At 41.7% G+C, this 27215-nt stretch overlaps 1 protein-coding gene across 1 annotated transcript in view; it reads left to right on the top strand.

Annotated features, from left to right (window-relative positions):
• The window catches only part of LOC143803846 (intestinal mucin-like protein), an 86795-nt gene extending 60424 nt beyond the window's left edge, over positions 1 to 26371 (top strand). The window contains exons 7-17 of the mRNA XM_077281611.1: positions 8925 to 9037; positions 10563 to 10594; positions 11748 to 11928; positions 12016 to 12120; positions 13780 to 13820; positions 14617 to 14736; positions 20012 to 20107; positions 21054 to 21182; positions 22937 to 22976; positions 23190 to 23313; positions 26014 to 26371. Coding sequence (XP_077137726.1) covers positions 8925 to 9037; positions 10563 to 10594; positions 11748 to 11928; positions 12016 to 12120; positions 13780 to 13820; positions 14617 to 14736; positions 20012 to 20107; positions 21054 to 21182; positions 22937 to 22976; positions 23190 to 23313; positions 26014 to 26245 — 1213 coding nt within the window. The 3' untranslated portion in view covers positions 26246 to 26371. The remainder of the gene's footprint in view (positions 1 to 8924; positions 9038 to 10562; positions 10595 to 11747; positions 11929 to 12015; positions 12121 to 13779; positions 13821 to 14616; positions 14737 to 20011; positions 20108 to 21053; positions 21183 to 22936; positions 22977 to 23189; positions 23314 to 26013) is intronic.
• Positions 26372 to 27215: the final 844 nt, after the last annotated feature.

Consider the following 27215-nt stretch of genomic DNA (forward strand, 5'->3'; position numbering starts at 1 on the left):
GCGGCATACACACACAGCAACGCAGCTATCAGGGAGCCTTCTAGGGCAGCCCAATGAGCTACAGCGCTGAGGAAAAAAAAATGTAGCTTCCACTGTCCCTGCAAACAAAAGGTGGTGTTGGACAGTGGAAATCGCTACAGCACAAGCGGTTTGGGGGTGAATGTACCCTGCCTAACACTGTCTATCCCTGCTTCTGACGAAGCGGCACCTCTCCCTACGCTCAGATCAGCAGCAGTAAGATGGCGGTCGGCGGGAACGCCCCTTTATAGCCCCTGTGACGCGGCAGAAAGCAAGCCAATCACTGCAATGCCCTTCTCTAAGATGGTGGGGACTGAGATCTATGTCATCACGCTGCCCACACTCTGCGCCCACCTTCATTGGCTGAGAAATGGTGCTTTTAGCGTCATTGAAACGTGACTTTGGCGCGAAAGTCGCGTACCGCATGGCTGACCCCACACAGGGATCGGGTCGGTTTCATGAGACGCCGACTTTGCCAAAAGTCGGCGACTTATGAAAATGAACGATCCGTTTCGCTCAACCCTAGTACTATCCCATCAAGGTGGGGTGGGCCTTAATTCCCACCGATGGGATAGTACGTCATATGCGATCGGCCTCACTCACGGGGGGAGCGCGGCCGGGTGTCAGCTGAGTATTGCAGCTGACATCCGGCACTATGTGCCAGGAGCGGTCACGGACCGCCCCCGATACATTAAACCCCGGCACACTGCGATCAAACATAATCGCAGTGTTCCAGCGGTATAGGGAAGCATCGCGCAGGGAGGGGCTCGCTGCGGGCTTCCCTGAGACCCTCGGAGCAATGCGATGTGATCGCGTTGCTCCGAGCATCTCATACCTCCTCTCCCTGCAGTCCCCGGATCCAAAATGGCCGCGGGGCTGCATGCGGGTCCTGCAGGGAGGTGGCTTACCAATCGCCTGCTCAGAGCAGGCGCTGGTAAGCCAGGAGCGCTGTAAGTCAGATGGCTGATCTGACAGAGTGCTGTGCAAACTGTCATATCAGCGATCTGTGATGTCCCCCCTGGGACAAAGTAAAAAAAAAAATTTCCACATGTGTAAAAAAAAAAAAAAAAATCCTAAATAAAGAAAAAATATATATATATTATTCCCATAAATACATTTCTTTATCTAAATAAAAAAAACAAACAATAAAAGTACACATATTTAGTATTGCCGCATCCGTAACGAAACAACATATAAAACTGTCCCACTGGTTAATCCCTTCAGTGAACACCGTAAAAAAAATTAAAAAAAACGAGGCAGAAAACAACGCTTTATTATCATACCGCCAAACAAAAAGTGGAATAACACGCAATCAAAAAGACAGATATAAATAACCATGGTACCGCTGAAAACGTCATCTTATCCCGCAAAAAAACGAGCCACCATACAGCATCGTCAGCAAAAAAATAAAAAAGTTATAGTTTCAAAAGTTTCAGAATAAAGCGATGCCAAAATAATTATTTTTTCTATTGTTTTTGCCAAAACATAAAAAAAGATATAAATGAGGTATCGCTGTAATCGTACTGACCCAAAGAATAAAACTGCTTTATCCATTTTAACAAACGCGGAACAGTATAAACACCCCCCCCCCAAAAGAAATTCATGAATAGCTGGTTTTTGGTCATTCTGCCTCACAAAAATCGGAATTAAAAGCGAAAAAATGTCACGTGCCCGAAAATGTTACCTATAAAAACGTCAACTCGTCCCGCAAAAAACAAGACCTCACATGACTCTGTGGACCAAAATATGGAAAAATTATAGGTCTCAAAATGTGGAGATGCAAAAACTTTTTTGCTATAAAAAGTGTCTTTTAGTGTGTTACAGCTGCCATTCATAAAAATCTGCTATAAAAAAATGCTATAAAAGTAAATCAAACCCCCCTTCATCACCCCTTAATTATGGAAAAATAATAAAATAAAAAAAATGTATTTATTTCCATTTTCCCATTAGGATTAGGGCTAGGGTTAGGGTTAGGGTAAGGGCGAGGGTTAGGGCTAGGGTTAGGGCTAGGGCTAGGGTTAGGGCTAGGGTTAGGGCTTGGGTTAGGGCAAGGGTTAGGGTTGGGGTTAAGGTTAGGGCTAGGGTTAGGGTTGGGGCTAGGGTTGGAGCTAAAGTTAGAGTTAGGGTTGGGGCTAAAGTTAGGATTGGGGCTAAAGGTAGGGTTAGGGTTGGGGCTAAAGTTAGGGTTAGGATTACATTTACAGTTGGGATTACGGTTGGGATTAGAGTTAGGGGTGTGTCAGGGTTAGGGTTACCTTTGGGATTAGGGTTTCAGTTAGAATTTGAGAGTTTCCACTGTTTAGGCACATCAGGGGCTCTCCAAATGCGACATGGCGTCCGATCTCAATTCCAGCCAATTCTGCGTTGAAAAAGTAAAACAGTGCTCCTTCCCTTCTGAGCTCTCCCGTGCGCCCAAACAGGGGTTTACCCCAACATATGGGGTATCAGCGTACTTGGGACAAATTGGACAACAACTTTTGGGGTCCAAGTTCTCTTGTTACCCTTGGGAAAATAAAAATTTGGGTGTCTAAAAATCATTTTTGTGGGGAAAAAAAAGATTTTTTATTTTCACGGCTCTGCGTTGTAAACTGTAGTGAAACACTTGGGGGTTCAAAGTTCTCACTACACATCTAGATAAGTTCCTTGGAGGTCTAGTTTCCAATATGGGGTTACTTATGGGGGTTTGTACTGTTTGGGTACATGAGGGGCTCTGCAAATGCAATGTGACGCCTGCAGACCAATCCATCTAAGTCTGCATTCCAAATGGCGCTCCTTCCCTTCCGAGATCTGCCATGCGCCCAAACAGTGGTTCCCCCCACATATGGGGTATCAGTGTACTCAGGACAAATTGGACAACAACATTTGGGGTCCAATTTCTCCTGTTACCCTCGTGAAAATACAAAACTGGGGGCTAAAATATCTATTTTGTGAAAAAAAAAAATAATTTTTATTTTCACGGCTCTGCGTTATAAACTGTAGTGAAACACTTGGGGGTTCAAAGCTCTCAAATCACATCTAGATAAGTTCCTTAGGGGGTCTACTTTCCAAAATGGTGTCACTTGTGGGGGGTTTTAATGTTCAGGCACATCAGGGGCTTTCCAAACGCGACATGGTGTCCCATCTCAATTCCAGTCAATTTTGCATTGAAAAGTCAAACGGCGCTCCTTCCCTTCCGAGCTCTGCCATGCGCCCAAACAGTCGTTTACCCCCACATATCGGGTATCAACGTACTCAGGACAAATTGCACAACAACTTTTGGAGTCCAATTTCCTCTCTTACCCTTGGGAAAATAAAAAGTTGGGGGGCGAAAAGATCATTTGTGTGAAAAAATATGATTTTTTATTTTTACGGCTCTGCATTATAAACTTCTGTGAAGCACTTGTTGTGTGAAAGTTCTCACCACACATCTAGATAAGTTCCTTAAGGGGTCTACTTTCCAAAATGGTGTCAATTGTGGGGGGTTTCAAAGCTTAGGCACATCAGGGGCTCTCCAAACGCAACATGGCGTCCCATCTCAATTCCAGTCAATTTTGCATTGAAAAGTCAAATGGCGCTCCTTCCCTTCCGAGCTCTGCCATGCGCCCAAACAGTTGTTTACGCCCACATATGGGGTATCAGCATACTCAGGACAAATTATACAACAACTTTTGCGGTCCATTTTCTCCTGTTACCCTTGGTAAAATAAAACAAATTGGAGCTGAAATAAATTTTGTGTGAAAAAAAGTTAAATGTTCATTTTTATTTAAACATTCCAAAAATTCCTGTGAAACACCTGAAGGGTTAATAAACTTCTTGAATGTGGTTTTGAGCACCTTGAGGGGTGCAGTTTTTTTAATGGTGTCACACTTGGGTATTTTCTATCATATAGATCCCTCAAAATGACTTCAAATGAGATGCGGTCCCTGAAAAAAATGTTGTTGTAAAAATGAGAAATTGCTGGTCAACTTTTAACCCTTATAACTCCCTAAGAAAAAAAATGTTGTTTCCAAAATTGTGCTCATGTAAAGTAGACATGTGGGAAATGTTACATATTAAGTATTTTGTGTGACATATCTCTGTGATTTAAGGGCATAAAAATTCAAAGTTGGAAAATTGCGAAATTTTCGTTTTTTTTCACAAATAATCGCAAGTTATATCGAAGAAATTTTACCACTATCATGAAGTACAATATGTCATGAGAAAACAATGTCAGAATCGCCAAGATCCGTTGAAGCGTTCCAGAGTTATAACCTCATAAAGGGACAGTGGTCAGAATTGTACAAATCGGCCCGGTCATTAACGTGCAAACCACCCTCGGGGCTTAAGGGGTTAACATTGAGAGACAGAATATGAAAAATAAAATCCAAAAAATCACATTGTATAAATTATATAAATGTATTTGCATTTTGCAGTGAGAAATAGGTATTTGATTCGTCTGGCGAACAAGACTTAATACTTGGTGGCAAAACCCTTGTTGGCAAGCACAGCAGTCAGACGTCTTTTGTAGTTGATGATAAGGTTTGCGCATATGTCAGGAGGAATTTGGTCCACTCATCTTTGCAAATCATCTCTAAATCATTAAGATTTTGAGGCTGTCGTTTGGCAACTCTGAGCTTCAACTCCCTACATAAGTTTTCTATGATATTAAGACCTGGAGACTGGCTTGGCCACTCTATGACCTTAATGTGCTTCTTTTTGAGCCACTCCTTTGTTGCCTTGGCTGTATGTTTTGGGTCATTGTCTTGCTGGAAGACCCAGCCACGACCCATTTTTAATGTCTTGGTGGAGGGAAGGAGGTTCTGACTCAGGATTTCATGGTACATGGCTCCATACATTCTCCCATTGATGTGGAGAAGTAGTCCTGTGCCCTTAGCAGAGAAATACCCCCAAATCATAATGTTTCCACCTTCATGCTTGATAGTGAGGACGGTGTTCTTTGGGTCATAGGCATCATTTCTCTTTCTCCAAACACAGCGAGTTAAGTTAATGCCAAAGACCTCAATTTTTGTTTCATCTGACCACAGCACCTTCTCTCAAACACTCATAGAATCATCCAGGTGTTCATTGGCATACTTGAGACGGGCCTGCACATGTGCCTTCTTGAGCAGGGGTATCTTGCGGGCACTGCAGGATTTTAAACCTTTACAGCGCAATGTGTTATCAATGGTTTTCTTGGTGACTGTGGTCCCAGCTACCTCGAGATCATTAACAAGTTCCCCCCGTGTAGTTTTAGGCTGATCTCTCACCTTCCTCATGATCAAGGATACCCTGTGAGGTGATATTTTGCTTAGTGCCCCAGATCGATGTTGATTGATGGTCATTTTGTATTTTTTACATTTTCTTACTATTGCAGCAACATTTCTCACCCAGCATCTTACTTATGGTTTTGGAGCCCATTCCAGCTTTGTGCAGGTCTATGATCTTGTCCCTGAAATCCTTATAAAGCTATTTGGTCTTGCTCATGTTGTAGAGGTTAGAGTCTGACTGAATAATTGAGTCTGTGGACAGGAGTCTGTTATAAAGGTGACTATGTAAGACAGCTGTCTTTAAATGCAGGTAATGAGTTGATTAGGAGCGTCTAACTGGTCTCTAGGGGCCAGAACTCTTAATGGTTGGTAGGGGATCAAATACTTATTTATCACTGCAAAATGCAAATAGGTACATTTTTATAATTTATACAATGTGATTTTCTGCATTTTATTCTCGATATTCTATTTCTCAATGTTAAAATAAACCTACCCTTAAAATTATAGACTGTTCATGTCTTTGTGAGTGGGCAAACTTACAAAATCTACAAGGGATCAAATAATTATTTCCCCCACTGTATGAGAATACACGCGAGATGGTCACTATATGTGTATACACTTGTGATTGTCACTATATGTGTATACACTTGTGATGGTAACTATATGTGTATACACCTGAGATGGTTGCTATACACTGTGTGCTTGATTGGTCTGTGATCACGCTTCAATAGTTTGGCAATTTCAAGACTGCTGCATCCCTCTGCAAGACATCTCACAATTTTGGACTTTTCAGAGCCCGTCAAATCTCTCTTCTGACCCATTTTGCAAAGGAAAGGAAGTTGCCTAATAATTAAGCACACCTTACAGGTCCTTCTCAAAAAATTAGCATATAGTGTTAAATTTCATTATTTACCATAATGTAATGATTACAATTAAACTTTCATATATTATAGATTCATTATCCACCAACTGAAATTTGTCAGGTCTTTTATTGTTTTAATACTGATGATTTTGGCATACAACTCCTGATAACCCAAAAAACCTGTCTCAATAAATTAGCATATTTCACCCGTCCAATCAAATAAAAGTGTTTTTTAATAACAAACAAAAAAACCATCAAATAATAATGTTCAGTTATGCACTCAATACTTGGTCGGGAATCCTTTGGCAGAAATGACTGCTTCAATGCGGCGTGGCATGGAGGCAATCAGCCTGTGACACTGCTGAGATGTTATGGAGGCCCAGGATGCTTCAATAGCGGCCTTAAGCTCATCCAGAGTGTTGGGTCTTGCGTCTCTCAACTTTCTCTTCACAATATCCCACAGATTCTCTATGGGGCTCAGGTCAGGAGAGTTGGCAGGCCAATTGAGCACAGTAATACCATGGTCAGTAAACCATTTACCAGTGGTTTTGGCACTGTGAGCAGGTGCCAGGTCGTGCTGAAAAATGAAATCTTCATCTCCATAAAGCATTTCAGCCGATGGAAGCATGAAGTGCTCCAAAATCTCTTGATAGCTAGCTGCATTGACCCTGCCCTTGATGAAACACAGTGGACCAACACCAGCAGCTGACATGGCACCCCACACCATCACTGACTGTGGGTACTTGACACTGGACTTCAGGCATTTTGGCATTTCCTTCTCCCCAGTCTTCCTCCAGACTCTGGCACCTTGATTTCCGAATGACATGCAAAATTTGCTTTCATCAGAAAAAAGTACTTGGGACCACTTAGCAACAGTCCAGTGCTGCTTCTCTGTAGCCCAGGTCAGGCGCTTCTGCCGCTGTTTATGGTTCAAAAGTGGCTTTACCTGGGGAATGCGGCACCTGTAGCCCATTTCCTGCACACGCCTGTGCACTGTGGCTCTGGATGTTTCCACACCAGACTCAGTCCACTGCTTCCTCAGGTTCCCCAAGGTCTGGAATCGGTCCTTCTCCACAATCTTCCTCAGGGTCCGGTCACCTCTTCTCGTTGTACAGCGTTTTCTGCCACATTGTTTCCTTCCAACAGACTTACCATTGAGGTGCCTTGATACAGCACTCTGGGAACAGCCTATTTGTTGAGAAATTTCTTTCTGGGTCTTACCCTCTTGCTTGAGGGTGTCAATGATGGCCTTCTTGACATCTGTCAGGTCGCTAGTCTTACCCATGATGGGGGTTTTGAGTAATGAACCAGGCAGGGAGTTTTTAAAAGCCTCAGGTATCTTTTGCATGTGTTTAGAGTTAATTAGTTGATTCATAAGATTAGGGTAATAGGTCGTTTAGAGAACCTTTTCTTGATATGCTAATTTATTGAGACAGGTTTTTTGGGTTATCAGGAGTTGTATGCCAAAATCATCAGTATTAAAACAATAAAAGACCTGACAAATTTCAGTTGGTGGATAATGAATCTATAATATATGAAAGTTTAATTGTAATCATTACATTATGGTAAATAATGAAATTTAACACTATATGCTAATTTTTTGAGAAGGACCTGTATATAGGGTTTTGATGTCATTACAGAGATGCACATCACCTGATTTACTTAATTGGTAGTTGGCTCTCAAGCCTGAACAGCTTGGAGTAGGACAACATGTATAAAAAGTATCATGTGATCAAAATACAACTTGCCTAATAATTCTGCACACAGTGTATGTGTATATGTTACTGTAAAAATCAGAAGGACGGTAAAACCTAGGATTTACCGGTCAATCTGGACATTCACCGAGGCCGTCGGTAAAAACTCAAAATGAAAAGTAAAATTGGACTTTTACCGGTGAAGTCTTAGTAAATGTTAACATTTCTCAACAGCGTTGGTAAAAGTCAGAAATATCTGGTGTGAAGATGGAACATCTGACTTTAACCAAGCGCAGTTGGTAAATGTGCACATTTACCACGGCTTCTTGGTAAATGTAGCTGAGAAGGGTGTAATAAAAAGTGTAAGCCACCACGGGCGAGGAAATGGAGGACACATTTGCATTTGCATTTTGAAGAATAAAAATATTTCTAACGATTAAGGCCTTCATCAGAGTCGCAAATTGCGTTTAGTTAACTTTTACCACCATCATCTGCTGGTCAGAGTCAGAATTCTGTGACTCAAAGTTACTTTTACCAACACATGCTGGTAAATGTAAAGATTTACCAATCGCCCAGGTAAAAGTCCAAAATCGTTCGTTTATATGGAATACATCTGACTTTTACCACCGCTGTTGAGAAATGTTAACATTTACCAAGAGTTCCCCTGTAAAAGTCCAATTTTACTTTTCATTTTGAGCTTTTACCGACGGCCTTGGTGAATGTCCAGATTGACAGGTAAATCCTAGGTTTTACCGTCCTTCTGACTTTTACAGTAACATCCTAGGTTTTACCGTCCTTCTGACTTTTACAGTAATATATGCACCTGAGATGGTCACTATATGTGTATACACCTGAGATGGTCACTATATGTGTAAACAAGGTACAGCAGTAAAACAGGTATTCCTAGTGTCATTAAATGCAATATTCTCTACACCATCTGCAAATATGAACCTGAACTTTACAGTTAAGTTTACACACTTACTGCATACATTTCATATAGGAGCTTAATTGGCAGAGAATGTAGAACCTAAAAAGAATAAGGTGGACATTCACTTCACATTTTATGGTACCACTAAGAGTTCATTCCACAAATCTATACATGCATGTTAACATGTTTTCTTTTAGTCCAGAAGAAGAGGATTTGAATAAAAATAACAACCGTTTAGTTGAAGGCTGCTTCTGTCCAAAGGATACAATGCCCTTTAGCGAAGCTGTGGACGTCTGCGTGCAGAATTGTGGTAAGAATAAATAGGATATTAGTTGATTTTCAATTGGAACATCCATCAAACAGATGTGTCCATCATTACCTTTCCATAAATTCTTTAAGGACGCCAATTTCTCACAATACAAATTCAATATGTTCTTGCAACATGGCAGGGAAATTCTCAAGAGGCTGCAAGTCCTATCGCAACACCTGGGAGGTGACATAAAGTATAGACATAAATAGCATAAACATATCCCAAAAGAGTGTCTCAAAATCACGTTTATTAAAAGCTGATTCCCTCGTGTCTCAGAATAAGCCAAGCCACGAGAAAAGGTAAAGAAGGACACCTCTGTTTGTCTCTATTATAAAACTATATCCAAGAAGTATAATTTCTCCTTGCGGAGAGTGACATGCTAAGCATGCCGAGATGAGGAGACTTAAAGCCGCAGTGCTCCTCTGGGAAATATGCACATTGTCTCTTCAGAGAAAAAGAGAACTAGAACTCTAGTGCCACCTATTGGAAGTAGCAATCCTAAAAGTCAATGTCAACCCTTTAACGAGCCTTGTCACATGACTTAGGATAATAGCCAAACCAGAATCTCAATTTGCAGACACTGTGTTTCTGGGTACTGCCCCTAGTCAGTGCAAAGCAGAGATCTGGTTTGGCTGTGTGAAAGGCGTCTGACTGATATCCAAGAAGTATAATTTCTCCTTGCGGAAATTGACATACTAAGCATGCCGAGATGAGGAGACTTAAAGCCGCAATGCTCCTCTGGGAAATATGCAAATCATGCAAATTGTCTCTTCAGAGAGGAAGAGAACTAGAACTCTAGTGCCACCTAATATCCTAAGTCATGTGACAAGGCTCATTAAAGGGTTGACACTGACTTTTAGGATTGTTACTTCGAATAGGTGGCATTAGAGTTCTATTTCTCTCCATCTCTGAAGAGACAATTTGCATAATTTGCATATTTCCCGGAGGAGCATTGTGGCTTTAAGTCTCCTCATCTCGGCATGCTTAGCATGTCAATCTCCGCAAGGAGAAATTATACTTCTTGGATATCGGTCGGATGCCTCTCACATAGCGAAACCAGATCTCCGTTTTGCACTGATGAGGGGCAGTAACCCGAAACACAGTGTCTGCAAATTAAGATTCTGGTTTGGCTATTATCCTAAGTCATGTGACAAGGCTCGTTAAAGGGTTAACATTGACTTTTAGGATTGCTACTTCCAATAGGTGACACTAGAGTTCTAGTTCTTTTGCTCTCTGAAGAGACAATTTGTATATTAGAAAACTGTGCTGCACATAACAGCATATTTATTACTTTGTGATTACAAAGGAATTGACAGTATAATTAATTGAGCTTCGTATTTTATAGGTGATTTTGCTGCTGCAGAGTTTAATCTAATTTGGGAAATATGGGGTCGGAACTCTTTAGTTGACAATGATAGAGTCACTGAATTATAGTACAATCTAAAAGAATGTAAAAAAAAGTATAATATTAATGCATTAAATATATAAGCTCTGGCATCATACTTGCAATGCTTTGTTCTTTCAGGATGCGTCGGACCTGACAACATACCACGAGAAGTAAGTCATTCTCGTTGTCACCTTTTAAACTATTTAAAGGGGTTTTACCATGAACAAAGGTACATTTTAATAAATAGATCTTGGAATCATAATAGTTTCCACAATTCAATGTGTTTAATAAAAATGTTCCTGTGCTGAGATAATCTTATAAATGTGCCCCTGCTGTGTACTAGCAAAACACCACGAATAAATTGGTGCAAAAAAGTCTGAAAGGAATAACAGTAACATCAGTAACCAGAACAAGTGCCTTACCAGCCGATGATGTGGGGAGAGTGTCCGCTCCAGACCCTCAGGGGGAAGGACATCTCCGAAACGCGCGTCGGGGTGGGTCTGGAGCGGACACTCTCCCCACATCATCGGCTGGTAAGGCACTTGTTCTGGGTATACTTTGGATCGGCGTACTACCCTGCTATTTATCACTGTGGTGCTCTGGTTATATATCTATTATGACTTGAGATTACTATTATGGAGCATGCAGTGACTAGAATTACCTTTTGGCCCCAGTGTGCTTTGCCTGGTTACGGATGTGGGGTGCGTGGTCTGTCTCCATGCGGACTGTGCAATATGTTTGCACCTTTTAACCCACTATTATCTTATTCCTTGTTTTGTTTATTCATATACCTAATAAAGATTTTGTTATTCCTTTTGGACTTTTTTGCACCAATTTATTCGTGTTTTTTTGCTTTGGCAGTTTTTTGGTGTGTCTTGCGACATCCTATAGACAGGCGGTAGCTACCTTTACCTATATTGGGCTGTGACATCATGAGTAGAGGGTACATAAGATTCAGCCTGTTCTGTTTTCCTTGCCTTTACCCTGCTATGTACTGTGTAATGGCTGTGTCTGATCATACATGGACATGGTTTGATCATACCACAGCTCCTGGGCAGGGGAGGGAGAAAAATAGTATACAGACATTAAAGCATGGGATCACAGCTAACTCTTTCTTTGAGGTGAAACATTTCACTGCCTGTTTTTAAAGAATGTTTTACCTCAAAGAAAGAATCATCTGTCCTGTCTGTATACTCTCTTTTTGCTTCACTGCCCAGGAGTGACTCAGCTTCTACTGTGTGTTTTGATGTTTCTTCTTACTTTGTTAACTACAGAAGTGAAATTTGATTATATTACCTGTTGATTAATGTTGTATCTTTATAGATTGGGGAAGAGTTTGAGTTTGATTGCCAGGATTGCGTTTGCCGGGAAGGTGGTAATGGAATCACTTGTCAACAACATAAATGTCAGCCATTATTGAAAGACCTGACATGTGAGCTGGATGGTTTCCAACCTGTGACCCTGATCAGCCCCATTGATAGCTGCTGCAACGAGACTGTGTGCAGTAAGTGCGGGCTAGAGCAAACTATAGCAAATCAAATAATATGAGGGATTACATAGGACTAACTGTCATATGCTTTTTTCCATTTAGAGTGCGACACTAAATTATGCTCAACCATATCACCCAACTGTGACCTCGGCTATGAAATTGTTGGGAGCATTCCAGAAGGACACTGCTGTCCTGTGTATAAATGTGGTACGTGATCTTATCTTATATTTCCATAGATTTCTTATTTGAAAATATATAGAAATAATTTCATTTGCAGATCAGGTTAAATTGCCCAAGGCCAAATAGTTTTGTGACTGGGGCGAAATACAATGATACAATAATTGCTTTATTTAGCATAAAGGTGTATATGAGTAACCTTACCTCAAGTGGTACGATTAGTGTAACATGATGTAGATGCAAACATAAACTTTGTCTACAATTGTAAACATAATCTGCTTGAAAGCCTAACTGTCACGACTCAGCTGTCAGGTGACCCAGGACCAGGGGCTACTTAGCTGCTCCTAACACTAGGGGGCGCCCTAGCTTGCCCTATTTCCCGGGATACTTCTGAAGGTGAAGATGCTGGGGCCACCACCCTTGCCTTATCTCCTTCAATCAGCCCTCCAGCTGTTCTCTTCCCCCACCCAGGGAAGAGGGGAGATGCCATGCAAAGCAGTACACCAACCTGACGAAAAAGGCCGGGATCACACATACGCGAGATACGGACGAGTCTTACAGGTGAAAACCCAGCTCTGGCGCCGGCACTCTGGAGCGGAGTGTGCAGCTCCATGTATTGCTGTGTGGCTGCACGCTCTGCTCCTGAGTGCCAGAGCTGGGTTTTAACCCGCAAGCCTCGGCCATATCTCACATATGTGTGATCCCGGCTTAAGGCAACACGTACAAGGGGTAACTGAAGATACCAGGCATACAAATATTCACTCACAATATAACAGACGAATGCACCGTGGAGTGGAGGATAAGAATAAGATAAGAGGAGGGAAGGAAATTATCACACTTACAAACCCACGCAACAGTCACAGATAGCTCCTCCAAACTCCATCTCATATAAGCACTAAAAACACCTCACCTCCAAGCCATGCAGCATTAGCTAGCTCTGACATTGACGTGGGTTTGAATCAGGACCTAGATTATAAAGGGGACAGGAGTGGCTAACCGAGCTCAGCTGAGACCTCAGGCTCCAGAACTCCCAACAAGGTCGATTAACCCCTGTACTGCCAAAAGAAATAAAGACCATTTAAAAAGAAGCTGAAGTGCTTCTTTTCAGCGCAGGAGTAGGAGCAATCAGATGCTGAGGTCTTCTGGCTCCTCTCTGTTGCTGTAACCCCGTGACACTGACTATTCATCCAAAATTTCGGAATATTATAATCTTTCAAATAGTTTAAGAGTTTTTAAGGTTGAAGGTAGACATAAGTCCATCGAGATCAACCCATGACTTAACATATTGATCTATCCAAATGATTGAAAAGTGCTTATTGCATTGACTTCAGACTGCCAGATGGCTTTCCAATTCATTATCACATTTAATTATTCTACCCTTACATACAGCGCCTTGAAAAATATTCATACCCTGTGAACTTTTTCATATTATTTTCAAGTTATACCCACAAACAAATGTATGTTATTGGGATTTTATGTGACATACCGACACAATGTAGCAAGTATTTGTGAAGGAAATGATACATGATTTTCTAATTATTTAAAAAATATATCTGAAAATTATGACGTCTCTTTTGCAAAAGGCTCACCAACTTCAGTGAGTCATACATTTTCCAATAGGGTCAGCAAATCCAAAGAGATGTATACTAATTAAAAATAATTTCTAATGTTTTTTTTTCTGTTTTTCAGTCCGTAAGAATGTCTGTGTTCATGGAAATGCAGAATATATGGTAATGTTTTTTTCTTGTTTTAAGTAGCGTTAAGTATATTCTAGTCATATCATACATCATATATAGAGGATATCATAGACCTCTATTTCCTAATCACCTATTTGGTAAGTTTATCAATTAGACAGAGTGGCTAAAAAATAATAGTATGCAGAAAGGAAGTTGATTTCATTGGGAGCCATTCCATGCTTCATTTTCCTTGTGGTAGTCCTGAAGTGAATAGAACGTTTCCTGCCAGGTTTCCATGCAAAACACGGTAGAAGGGCAGGAGGGAAAGCAGGGGTGCACCCTAAGAATCATCTAAAGTTATCAAAATAAAGTAGTTAAAGATGCAGCAGTGCTTTACACTCAACTGTCAGCAACATAAATGCAGCCGGTTAGCAGAAATTTAAATGGGATTTATTACCGTACTCTCTATTAGGTCCAAATTGTCTGTTCACAGAGGAAGAGCACTAGAAGTATTGAATGTAGCAATCCTAAAAGTCAATATCGACCCTTTAACGAGCCTTGCCTCAACATTTAGGACAAGAAGTCAAACTAGACAATCTATTTGCAGTCATATGTTTCACAATATTTGCTCCTCATCAGTGCAACGCAAGGGATCTGATTTGGCTGAATTATACATTTTTTGTCACTGCTCCCAAACCACACTATGGCCAAATTGGGCATATAATATATAATGGATATAATAATATGTAGGTTTTTCCTCATTCCAAAATCTAATGTTGAGGTTTTAGGGTACTGGACATTGTTTCCCACTTTTGATCAGAATTTGATGACATTGTGTTTCCATCCACAGCCAGGATCACCAGTGTTCTCGGACAAATGCCAGGACTGTGTGTGTGCAGAAAGTGAAAGCAGTCCGACAGGACTAGAGATAACATGCACCCATGTACCATGTAATGTACAGTGCCCTATGGTAAGTACAATCTACAGTATATATAGCATGTAATGTCATGTATATAACCTACACAGTGTGGACAAAGTATTGGGACATCTATACATTACACAGGAGATTTTATGACATCCCATTCTAAACCCATGGACATAATATGGAGTTGGACCATCTGCAGGCCCTGTGCTCCTCAGCACCCAGTGACCTGATCTGTAACTTGTTAGAGATAAGATGATTGATTTGAGTTTGAATCGAATTTACTGAAATTCATTGTTTCAAGTGAATTCGAAAATTTTGAGATTTGATATGTGGATCACAGAAAAAAACGTTTCCCGGCACAATTTCCCACAAATCATTTGACATTACCATGCAGATTTCCCCATAATGCCCTGCAGCCATGACATCTTTGCGGATTATTATGCCTTGTACAGTGGTGATGAGCACCTGGAACATCACAAATCAGCGGCTCCCAGTGAAGCACCATTTATATGGCAGTCATTTTCCATCACCAGAGTCACTGAATAAGTCTCTATCTCATGTATTGTGTAAGCTTTTATGGTCAGCGGGGTCCTCTCTCTCCTTTAGAGTGTAAGCTCTTATGGTCAGCGGGGTCCTCTCTCTCTCCTGTAGAGTGTAAGGTCTTATGGTCAGTGGGGTCTTCTTTCTCTCTCTCCTGTAGAGTGTAAGCTTTTATGGTCAGTGGGGTCCTCTCTCCTGTAGAGTGTAAGCTTTCATGTTCAGCAGGGTGGTCTCTCTCGTGTAGTGTGTAAGCTGTTATGGTCAGCGAGGTCCTCTCTCTTGTAGAGTGTAAGCTCTTATGGTCAGCAGGGCCCTCTCTTATGCAGAATGTAAGCTCTTATGGACAGCAGGGTATTCTCTTTCTCTCCTGTAGAGACCAAGTACTTATGGTCAGCAGGGTCCTCTCTCCTGTAGAGAGCAAACTCTTATGATCAGTAGAGTGTTCTCTCTTCTGGAGAGTATATGTTTTTATAATCAGCAGGGTCCTGTCTCTCTTTCCTGTAGAGTGTAAGCTCTTATGATCAGCGGCGTCCTCTCTCTCTCCTGTAGAGTGTAAGCTCTTATGATCAGCAGCGTCCTCTCTCTCCACTGTAGAGTTGCAAAGAAAAAGGGGAGACAAAAAGGGGCACTAGGGTCTTATCCACGTTACCAGAGTAGATACACCAAGAAAATTGCTCACCTGGTGAAGATGAGATACAAGCATGTAAGAATGGCGGCTGCTGCAGATCCACAGGTCGATCCACAACCTGATACCGTCATATGTTCAGTATGAATTTGTGGAGTAACTCCGCGCTGCTGTGAGGATAAATTCCAGGAAAATGCTAAGGATTCAAAGTGGTTTATTCAACACGTTTCGGGGTTCCTATGTCCCCTTCTTCGGGAAATACCACATATCATATACCCACTGTAGAGTGTAAGCTCTTATGATCAGCGGGGTCCTCTCTCTCCTGTAGAGTGTAAGCTCTTATGGTCAGCGGGGTCCTCTCTCTCCTATAGAGTGTAAGCTCTTATGGTCAGCAAGGTCCTCTCTCTCCTGTAGAGTGTAAGCTCTTATGGTCAGCGGGGTCCTCTCTCTCCTGTAGAGCATAACCTCCTATGGTCAGCAGGGTCTGCAGCGCCCCAGAGTCCTGGTCGTTGCAGTAATGTCGCTCTTCCACTAGGGGGAGTGATATTACGTCTGATTGTACTAAAGGAGTTCACCTGACCAGGTATCACAAGTCACACACTACACTTCACACTCCAGTCCACCAGGGGGAGCCTTGCTTCTATCTATTAGGGCACTCCTCGCACACGGGTAAAACTGATGGGTTGGATAGGAAGTTAGTGAGAAGCTGTCTGGGTTTGACCCAGAGAGGACCTGTCAGGCAGACAGGGGGAAAGGAGGAACATCTGAGCTGCAGACAGAGGGTCCCTGTCAGGGGTGGGATCCTGACAGAGGTCAAGCACGAGATAGAACGTTACGGAGCTGCGCCTGCACCCATTGCGGCAGCATCCTAAGAAAGGACAAGAAAGGAATTGTATTGTGGAGAGTGAGAAACGAAGTCACAGCACAAGGAGATAATACCGGGAGGAGTTCTGCCCCAAGATCAGCAGCCTCCTTCTGAGGCGCGTAGCTGGTGGCCGGAAAACCGAGGGAGTAATAGACTCTACGCATTACTTCAGAGACCGGCAGGACAGTCAATTCCAAGTTGGTTGCCCGACCTTAATACCTAAGAAGACACAGAGGCAAATTGTGGGAGAGGGGCATCTCTAGGGTCCCTATAAATAAGCTCCAGGCCTACCCCGTCATACGGGTTGTCATATCCATACCATCTGGGGGACAGAGAGAGAACATCAGAAACATCCACGAAAGTTGTGAGGACTATTCCGTGGTGCTCAGCAGGGAGGTACTACAACACACAGGCACTAGTAGGAAGGCTACTGATTTCCACCTGCATAAGGGAACTCTGGATGTGCCTTCGGACCGGCCGGATTCTGCCTGCCCTGTGAACGGTACTCTGGACTGTGGACGCTGAAGTCTTCAGTAAAAGGTAAAGAGATTGCAACCTTGTGTCCTCGTTATTTACCATGCCCTACACCATCACCATCTACACCTCTGGGAAGCCCTGGGGATACACTTCACCTGTGGGAAGGTATACCATCTAGCTGCCATAACATCACCCCAGCAGACCCCTAAGCAGCGTCGGTCACCCTGACCGAATACCACAGGTGGCGTCACGAACACCGTACAAACTACTTCACCTTTAATTGGACGTCCCTCAATAGGGCCACGGACCGGGTCGAGCCACCGTGACATCCCCAGAACCGAGAGGGACCCGGTACCGAGTGTTATGATCCTTAGTGGTTGAGGATCACAAATTACTCCAGCTAAGTAACAAACATAGGACAAGCTCTAGGGAGGTGGCAAACTGGACTGACCGCAAATCTGAACCTATCCAAACACACTAGAAGTAGCCGGTGAACGTGCCTAAAAATCCTAGACGTCTCGAGCCACCCTGAGGAACTAACTACCCCTAGAGAGAAAGAAAGACCTCTCTTGCCTCCAGAGAAATAATCCCCAAAGATATAGAAGCCCCCAACAAATAATAACGGTGAGGTAAGAGGAAGGCACATACACAGGGGTGAAAGCAGATTCAGCAAATGAGGCCCACTAATACTAGATAGCAGAAAATAGAAAAGGGAATCTATGCGGTCAGTAAAAAACCCTTACAAAGTATCCACTCTGAGATTTCAAGAACCCCCACAACAACTAACGGTGTGGGGGGAGAAACTCAGTCCCCTAGAGCAACCAGCAAGCGAGGAAATCACATTTTAGCGAGCTGGACTAAAAACATAATGAACGCTGATAAACAAAAAATGATCAAACAAAAACTTAGCTTGTCTTGGAGAGACTGGGAGCAAGGTAGCCACAAGGAATCTGAAGAGCACTGAATACATTGATAGCAGGCAAGGAACTGAGTATCCAGGTGAGCTAAATAGGAAACCAACCAAGGATAACGAACCAGCAGATTCAAGGTAAATCAGATTTTTGTGATCAGTCAAGACCACCACACGATGTTTAGCTCCTTCGAGCCAATGTCGCCACTCCTCAAATGCCCACTTCATAGCCAACAACTCCCGATTACCAACATCATAATTCCGCTCGGCAGGCGAAAACTTTCTTGAAAAGAAAGCACATGGCTTCATCACAGAGCCATCAGAGCTTCTCTGCGACAAGACAGCCCCTGCTCCAATCTCAGAAGCATCAACCTCGACCTGGAAGGGAAGAGAGACATCTGGCTGACATAAGACTGGAGCTGAAGAAAACCGGTGCTTCAGCTCCCGAAAGGCCTCCACGGCCGCAGGAGACCAATTAGTCATATCAGAACCCTTCTTGGTCAAATTCGTCAAAGGTTTAACCACGCTAGAAAAATTAGCGATGAAACGACGGTAAAAATTAGCAAAACCCAAGAACTTCTGAAGACTCTTAACAGACGTGGGCTGAGTCCAGTCATGAATAGCCTGGACCTTGACTGGGTCCATCTCCACAGTAGAAGGAGAAAAAATAAAACCCAAAAAGGAGACCTTCTGTACTCCGAAGAGGCATTTTGAGCCCTTCACAAATAAAGCATTAGCACACAGGACCTGAAACACCATCCTGACCTGCTTCACATGGGACTCCCAATCATCAGAAAAAACCAAAATGTCATCCAAATAAACAATCATAAATTTATCCAGATATTCTCGGAAGATGTCATGCATGAAGGACTGAAACACAGAAGGAGCATTAGAGAGTCCAAAAGGCATCACTAAGTACTCAAAATGGCCTTCGGGCGTATTAAATGCTGTTTTCCATTCATCTCCCTGCTTAATGCGCACAAGATTATACGCACCATGGAGATCTATCTTGGTGAACCAACTGGCACCCTTAATCTCGAGCAACAAACAAACAAACAAATCAGACAATAGTGGCAAAGGATACTGAAATTTGACTGTAATTTTATTCAGAAGACGATAATCTATACAAGGTCTCAAAGAACCGTCCTTCTTGGCCACAAAAAAAAATCCTGCACCAAGAGGGGAAGAGGATGGGCGAATATGTCCCTTCTCCAAAGACTCCTTTATATAACTCCGCATCGCGGCATGCTCTGGTATAGACAAATTAAAAAGTCGTCCCTTAGGGAATTTACTACCAGGAATTAAATTTATAGCACAGTCACAATCCCTATGAGGGGGCAGGGCACTGGACCTGGGCTCATCAAATACATCCTGGTAGTCAGACAAAAACTCAGGGACCTCAGAAGGAGTGGAAGAAGCAATAGACACCAACGGAGTATCGCCATGAATTCCCTGACAACCCCAACTTGACACAGACATAGCTTTCCAATCTAAAACTGGATTATGAGCTTGCAGCCATGGCAGACCCAAAGACAACACTACACAGTACCGCTTGTGACCACTAGAGGGAGCCCAAAAATAGAGTTCACAACAACCAAGTACCCCATTGCCCTACACTGGGGGCGATCCATTTTCTCTTGCTCTCTCTCTCTCCTGTAGAGTGTAAGCTTTTATGGTCAACAGGGTCCTCTCTCTCCTGTAGAGCGTAAGCTCATATGGTCAGCAGGGTCAGACGACAAGGCTGGGGACAGGGAACCGGCTTTCATACATCTGTGACACTGAATGATAAAGCTAAATTTAAGGATTTAGAAGCATCCCAGTACTTTTGCCCATAAAGTTCTTAATGCACTTAATGCAGTTGCTTCTTATAATATTTTCTGCTTCTCATATCTTTTAATCACAGGGCTATGAGCTGAAAAAGACCGAACAAGACTGTTGTGGAGTGTGTGAACAGACCCACTGTCTCCTAAGTCAGAATGGCGTCTACCAGCTCATGAAGGTTTGTTCATGCCATACTATACCATACCATTAGTAATCTGATTTTGGGAGACTTTGATCTTTGTACATACAATACATATTGATGGGGGCTGCCACTATGAATAAGATAAACTGGCATAGTAAGATGTCAAAGTAAATAAAAAAATAATGACCAAAGAATATATAGCAATATAAAAAATAATTGGTAATATTAACATGGTGCATGGTGTCCGAGATGCATTTGGTCTAGTGAAGTAATTCTAAATGTACCCCAGTTTGTGAAAACAAATGATATCATAGTACTCCCACAGCACCTACCAATCACATGGTGTAAGAACATGCCAAGAGACTTAACTTGTGCCCTTATCGCATCTTGTTATTTCATGCAGGGCAGGATCAAGATCTATTAACACCACTGAAACAAATACTGCGTGGCCGATTCTTCGAACATTTTGGCCTGAAATCTGGTGTAAAACTGTTCGAAATATTGCCAAATTTTTAGCCCAACTCGTGTTTAGCAAAGCTTTAGTGGCTTTTGTTGTTTTTACACCGGTTCCACACACATTTTGAAAATTTACGCTACAAAAGTGGTGTAAATTAGCCATTGCGCAAAAGCTGAATGATTTGTCTATTTCATCAATTGTATTTATTCCTAATGAACTTTCAGGAGACAGAGAATGCAGAAGATGGAGAAATTTCTATCATGCGAGAGAATCAGATAACACTAAGATGACACTTGGATCAAATTCTGACAGAGTTTGATCCAATTGACATTAGCATAATCTGCCCAATTTTCTCACATGAGAGAATTAATGGCCATGTGACCCAAGCCTTAGCTCAAGTACAGTAATTGTGATAAGTCCGAAAATCCATCAATTCCTTCAATTAATGAAGAATGCAATGAAAAAATCAATAAAAACCTTAGTCAAAAAATATATATGCTAATGCTTTTTCACTGTTTTCCACAGCCCGAAGAAACTCGAAGTGCGGAAAATGACAACTGCACCGTGTACAATTGTACTAGGATCAGGAAGCAGTTCATCACATCCATCTCACAAATCTCATGCCCTCTTTTTAATGAAGGACTGTGTGAACCAGTGAGTAACATTGAGGAAAACACCTAACAAATAATAAAAAAAATGTATATTTTGCCCAGTATGAGATAATCAACATTGGTTTAGGATTTAGTCAGTTTAACAAAGCCAAGAAATCTAATGTAAATATCTACTTTCTACTTGGTTCCTGGGAGCTACGGGGAGCATTTTGAAGGTCACCGGACCTTCTTCGTCAGGGCTAGACCTCTAGCCCTGACGAAGAAGGTCCTGTGACCTTCGAAACACGTAGGCAATTTGGTCCAGCTCGGCACCCATCCCCTACTCTTTGCTTCACACTCTTGGTGACGTCACCCAGACCACGCCCCCTTCACACACCGCTTCCTTCTAGCGGCGCTTTCGGCCGAGGCTTGCCGCTCAGCGGTGTTCCAGGTGCGTGTGGTGACCGTTTTGACCCCCAAAGCTTTGGATAAACAGGCCGCAGGCCGCCCCTTCCTTTTTTGACATATCATCACTCCGGAGCAGTTTTAGCACCGACACTGCAGCTATGCAACAACAGTAAGTGTTTGTTTCATATATATTTTCTCCAATTGGTATTTTCCTTCAGAAATTTACTTGTTGTTGCATTTGGACATATGGCTATTATCATTGGTGACTGCGAGGAAGTGTTCAATTGTAATCTGGAATTGTGATATTCCATCTTGGCATTAGTCTATCATCGCTGGTGGCTGTTTAATTACACCAAAACATTCTTGCCCAGATCTGTCATTTATATACCCTTCAGCACCGGCCGTCACCACTGCTGGTGGGCATCAGCCAGTGCGTTATTGGTTTATTTATATGGCTGTTTATTTACATGTATACTAGCATCCTAAGGCTTACTCTAGTACGTTGTTTTAATTTGCTCATTGAACCCTCTTTCATCTTGTTAGCGCGGTGACCTAATTTGCATACTATTTTCCTCTTTTGATACATGACAGATCTAGCACAGTAGCTGTCTAGGCACCAGCAGCTTTCGACCTACCCATATATTTTTCTTATATTCTCTGGGAGCGCCGGTGTGTTCTTATCCTTTTTCTTTTTAGTGTTCAGAATGAGTTTTTTAGTTGCAGTCCATCCTTTAAAAATAGTCTGCTGTGACATTTATTAAATCTGATACATGTCACTCTGTGTAGATTGAATGTGGACTTCCTCCGTTTCCTTGGGAAGGGTGAAATCTGCACAAAAAAACAGCATGTATCATGTTTGGATCCTGCTGCTCATTTTACTCCAAGAAGCCTCAGATATGCTGAGGAAGAACCGCACTAAATACTCAAAGTATGAATCAGCTATTATTTTTAACACAAGTTAACACCAAATCATTCCATGTTCATAGACTGGGAGATTATGTAAAGCTGGAATGCTGTGTTCATACAATGCATTTCTCATGCTTTTTTAACTAAAAAAAAAGCTGTAAAAATGCTGCAATTTTGTATTTTGTAAAACTAAGACCTATTATGCTGATGCAATTTTTTTGCCTAACAAACCTATTATGTCTGTCTGAAATACTTGTGTTTGCAGAATGATTTCTCATCCACCTTCTTAATCAGTACCTCCCAGCAATCTGAGATCTGATGTCAACATTTGTGCAATAACTCATACCCATAATATGTCCTTCTGGTATAAAAAGTCAATCACTACAATTTTATATAGCTATATTTTATTTATATTTATTTCCATCTTTTCTGGGGCATTCCCAGTTTTCTTTTCTTAAAATGTATTTTTGAACAAGTTATAAATGCTTTTGTATGTTTTTACAGGGAACCATTCAATTTTTGCCCAATGGGTGCTGTAAAGTATGTAAGTATAAAACATATTTATACTGGTGTTCCTGTATTTTTTATATATATGTATATATATATATATATATATATATATATATATATATATATATATATATATATATATATATATATATTATAATTTATTCTCTCTATACTGTAAAAATAAAAGCGATATGGAGTCTTAATTTTCTGCCAATGTAAGAATAATGGGATATAATTCACCATGCAGGTATTGAAAAGACATCTTCTTGTGAACTGAAAATAAATTATGACTATATGCTGGTCAATAACTGCCGATCAGAACATAAGGTTCAGACGTCTCGCTGTGATGGAACATGTGGAACCTATTCCATGTAAGTTATAATGTAATAATCATTCATCAACTTAAATGCGCCAGATTCTTGGGGAATTTTGCATTAACCCACCCCCCGTCATTCATGATTTGCACTACAAATGTTTTTTAGACACTTTTTGTGTCTTGCCCAACAAGGGAGCTTGACTTTGCAACACTGAAGCCAAAAAATAAACCAATATTTTGTGTAAATTTCTCCAGTGACATCCTGCCCTTGACAGTTATGGCACTTTTTTTCTTCTGGTGCATGAAATCTGACTAGTAAATCAAATGTGCAAAAGAAAATGTTTACGAGACGCACAGTTTAGACAGCCACAGATAAATATCTGGATTTTGGGGAGTTTTTATTTGTGTTTTTAAAAAAAACAATTATTCTCCGCCTTCACAAAAAAGACAGCACAAGAAATAAAAACTCAATACAGTTTGTGACAAGCAAGCACGTCATCGTGTACTGACTGCTGCTGCTTTCTAGTGCATTAAGAATGAGGAAAAAAATGTCTAATTTTAATTGAAATGCAGCAAGACTGATGCCAGCTACATCATAGCACCGATTAATCACACTGAGTCTGAAACTCCTGATGTCCCCTTTCTTATCTCTGTCCCCCATCAATTAAATCTCTGTATTTGCAGACTACTTCTCTCATCTGCTTCAGTTATAGAATACATTACTATTTGTCCAATGTTTTACCTTTTTTTCTTCCTTTGACATTTGCTGAGCTGTGAGCTCTGACATCCTGCCGCTATCTCAAATCACCCAAAGTGGTTGCTGCATTTTGTTTCTAGGCTTTTATATAGGCAATGACCAGGGCATACATAGAAATAATGGGGCCCCATATCAGAAGTTCTAATTGGGCCCCCCAAAAAAGAAACCTTAAATATTCGACGGGGTCACAGAAGAACATATCTCACAACTTTGCAGCCCTCACAAAGTAAATTTCCCCCTCAATCCTTCCCCAGCAAACTATAGTGACCCCAACACAGTATGATGCCCCAACTGTGATCATCACACAGTCATCCATACACTATAATGAGCCTCCATACAGTATATTGTCCCCTGCACCTCTCCATTCTGTATGTTAGTCTCAATACAACCATCCACACTGTATAATGGTCTCCACTAGCACCCCAAACAGTGTAATGGCCCCCACTCACCCAGCTCTCCAAATAGCCATCCTGACCCCCACACAGCTCTCTACACAGTATTATTGACCCAACATAAACTTTTGCACTGTATAATTGCTTGCATGCGGTATAATTTACCCCATATACCCCTACAAACAATATCGTAGCCCCTACATAGCCCTCCAAACTATATAATAGCCTGCACATAGCCCTCCAAAGAGTATAATGACCCCCACATAGACCTCCAAGCAGTATAATGGTCCCCATATAGCCCTTCAAACAGTATAATGGTACCCTCATAGCCCTCCAATTAGTATAATCACCTCCATATAACCCTCCAAATGGTACAATGGCCTCCCACATAGTTCTCCAAATAGTATAATGACCCAGCATAGCCCTCCATACAGTATACTGGCCCCAACATAGGTCTACATACAGTATTATGGGCATAACATAGTACTAAATAGATTATAATTGGTCCCATATAGTGTTCCATACAGTATTATGGGCACCACAAAGTACTCCATACAGTATTATGAGCACCACATAGTCCTCCATTCAGTATTATGAGCCCCATATAATCCTCCATACATAAAAAATAAGTAAATACTCACCTTTCCCTTTTCCCTGCTGTTCTGGTCTCTGCAGCGTCTTTTGACCCTCTGCACTACTCAGCACATAGTGCCGTCTGTGCTGAGATGTCACAAAGCTCAGACGCAGAGGGGGACTGATGCGATAGGGAGCATCAGATGATGGCTCCCATCATTGTTTTCAACTGTATCGGCATCCAGGACCAAGATGCCAATACAGTTGAAAGTATGATACCGGGCAGGGAACGGGGAGGGCCAATGTCAGCAATGGCACCAGGTCACCCTGACTCACGGGCCCCATAACCCCAGGAATTCATCGTCATTGACTATGTTTTAGCATGCCATGTGATACCTGCAGGCAATATGGGGAATCCCATCCAGTCACGCTTGAGGTCTTGTCAGCCTTTGTGGTTGATGCATCTTCTAAAATGTGTAAAATGATGGTGGGCCTTTTACTGGTGATTAGCACGAATCAAATTACAAATTGTTCAAGTTTTCCAGTTCCTGTGAATTTAATAAAATTTGACTCAAATTTGATTTGCATGAAATTGATTTGATCATCTTTAGTCACTACATATTTGGTCTCCCCATGTTCCTAAAACCCTCCCCTACAAATGTATACATTTCTCTTGTGTCAAAAGTGAAAAAAAAGAATGAACAGGATGAATAAAACACAAAACTAACAACAAGGCCTCAATTAGAAGCATTGATGAGAAAACAAAAAAATGAAAAAGTGGAAAGAAAGGGGTAAAACGTTTCTGGTATTTACACCCATAAATTAACTGATCCTTGGGGGTCCATAATAACTCCATAATAAAACAGGATATAGTAAGCTCCATAATAACCCTTGGTAGTCATTGTATGCACCCAAAAATTCTACTCATATCTCTCACACTCTTACGGTACTCATTTTATTATTTTACTTTGCAGTCATAAAAAATATTTTTTATCCTAATGCTAAAAATATGAATCCCTTTTACATACTGTAGGTACTCGGCGGAGGCTAGAGCCATGTCCCACAGATGTACCTGCTGTCAGGAGGTGCAGACCAGCCAGAAGAGCGTCAAGCTGCTGTGTCCTGATGGCAGTGACGTGGATTATGGATACATTGATGTGGAGAAATGTGACTGCATAAGTACAGACTGTGGACATGAGAATGCAAATGAATATCAGAGCCCTGTCCGAGCTCGGCGAGCTGCAAGGAGGAAAGGTCTTCATTAGGGAGAAGCTTTCTGAATTCATAATGGGAAATACTAATAAAAACTAAATATATTTTTCCAGAATTAATGTAATTTTTGTTTACCTTATGTTTTATTCTCCTGCCATGAATTAAAAGCACTTATATCATATTGTTGTTATGGTTTCTTTTTCCCAACCCAATTAGAATTAGGACTAATACAATATAAGGCCACGTCCACACGTTCAGTATTTGGTCAGTATTTTACATCAATACTTGCAAGCCAAAACCAAGAGTGGGTGATAAATACAGAAGTGGTGACGTGTTTCTATTATACTTTTCCTCCAATTATTCCACTCCTGGTTTTGACTTATACTGATGTAAAATACCGTACTTAGCCGAAGTGCTGTTCAAGCAGGGGTGATTTCCAGTATTTAGTTGGACACTATATGGTTATTTCTTTGCACGTATTACAATTTTGAAGGTACAAATTTAAAGATTATGGACACCTTTGCATGGAATTTTTTTTATTGTTCATTTGCTTCCTAAGGCCGGTTTCACACGTCCGTTTATTTCCAGTACTGGAAAAAAACGGTACTGGACATATCCGTGTTCATGTGTGTAATACTTGTGGCACACATATGGCAACCATGTGCCGCTGATATTCTGCATCAGTACCACACGGATGGCCGCCGGGGAAGAAGAGCTACAGTAAGCGCTATTTCCCGGCGGCTGGTGCTGAAAATGGCTCTCATGATTGTCCCCTGCTCTACCGGAGATTGGTGCGAGCAAAGGAGAATTATGAGTTATAATAAAGTCCAAAAGATGACTCTTACTCCCATCATCCGACACCTGCTGCCGCTAATAACATTGACAGCAGGAGCGGATGATAGGGGGATCCCTCAGCGGTCACCTGCGATCTATCAAAATAAATGAATGAAAAACCCGACATGGGTTCCCCCCTATTTTCTTGAATCAAACAGGTAAAACTCACAGCTGGGGGCTGCGATCCTC

The sequence above is a fragment of the Ranitomeya variabilis genome, chromosome 2 (assembly GCF_051348905.1).
Source record: "Ranitomeya variabilis isolate aRanVar5 chromosome 2, aRanVar5.hap1, whole genome shotgun sequence".
NCBI lineage: Eukaryota > Metazoa > Chordata > Amphibia > Anura > Dendrobatidae > Ranitomeya > Ranitomeya variabilis.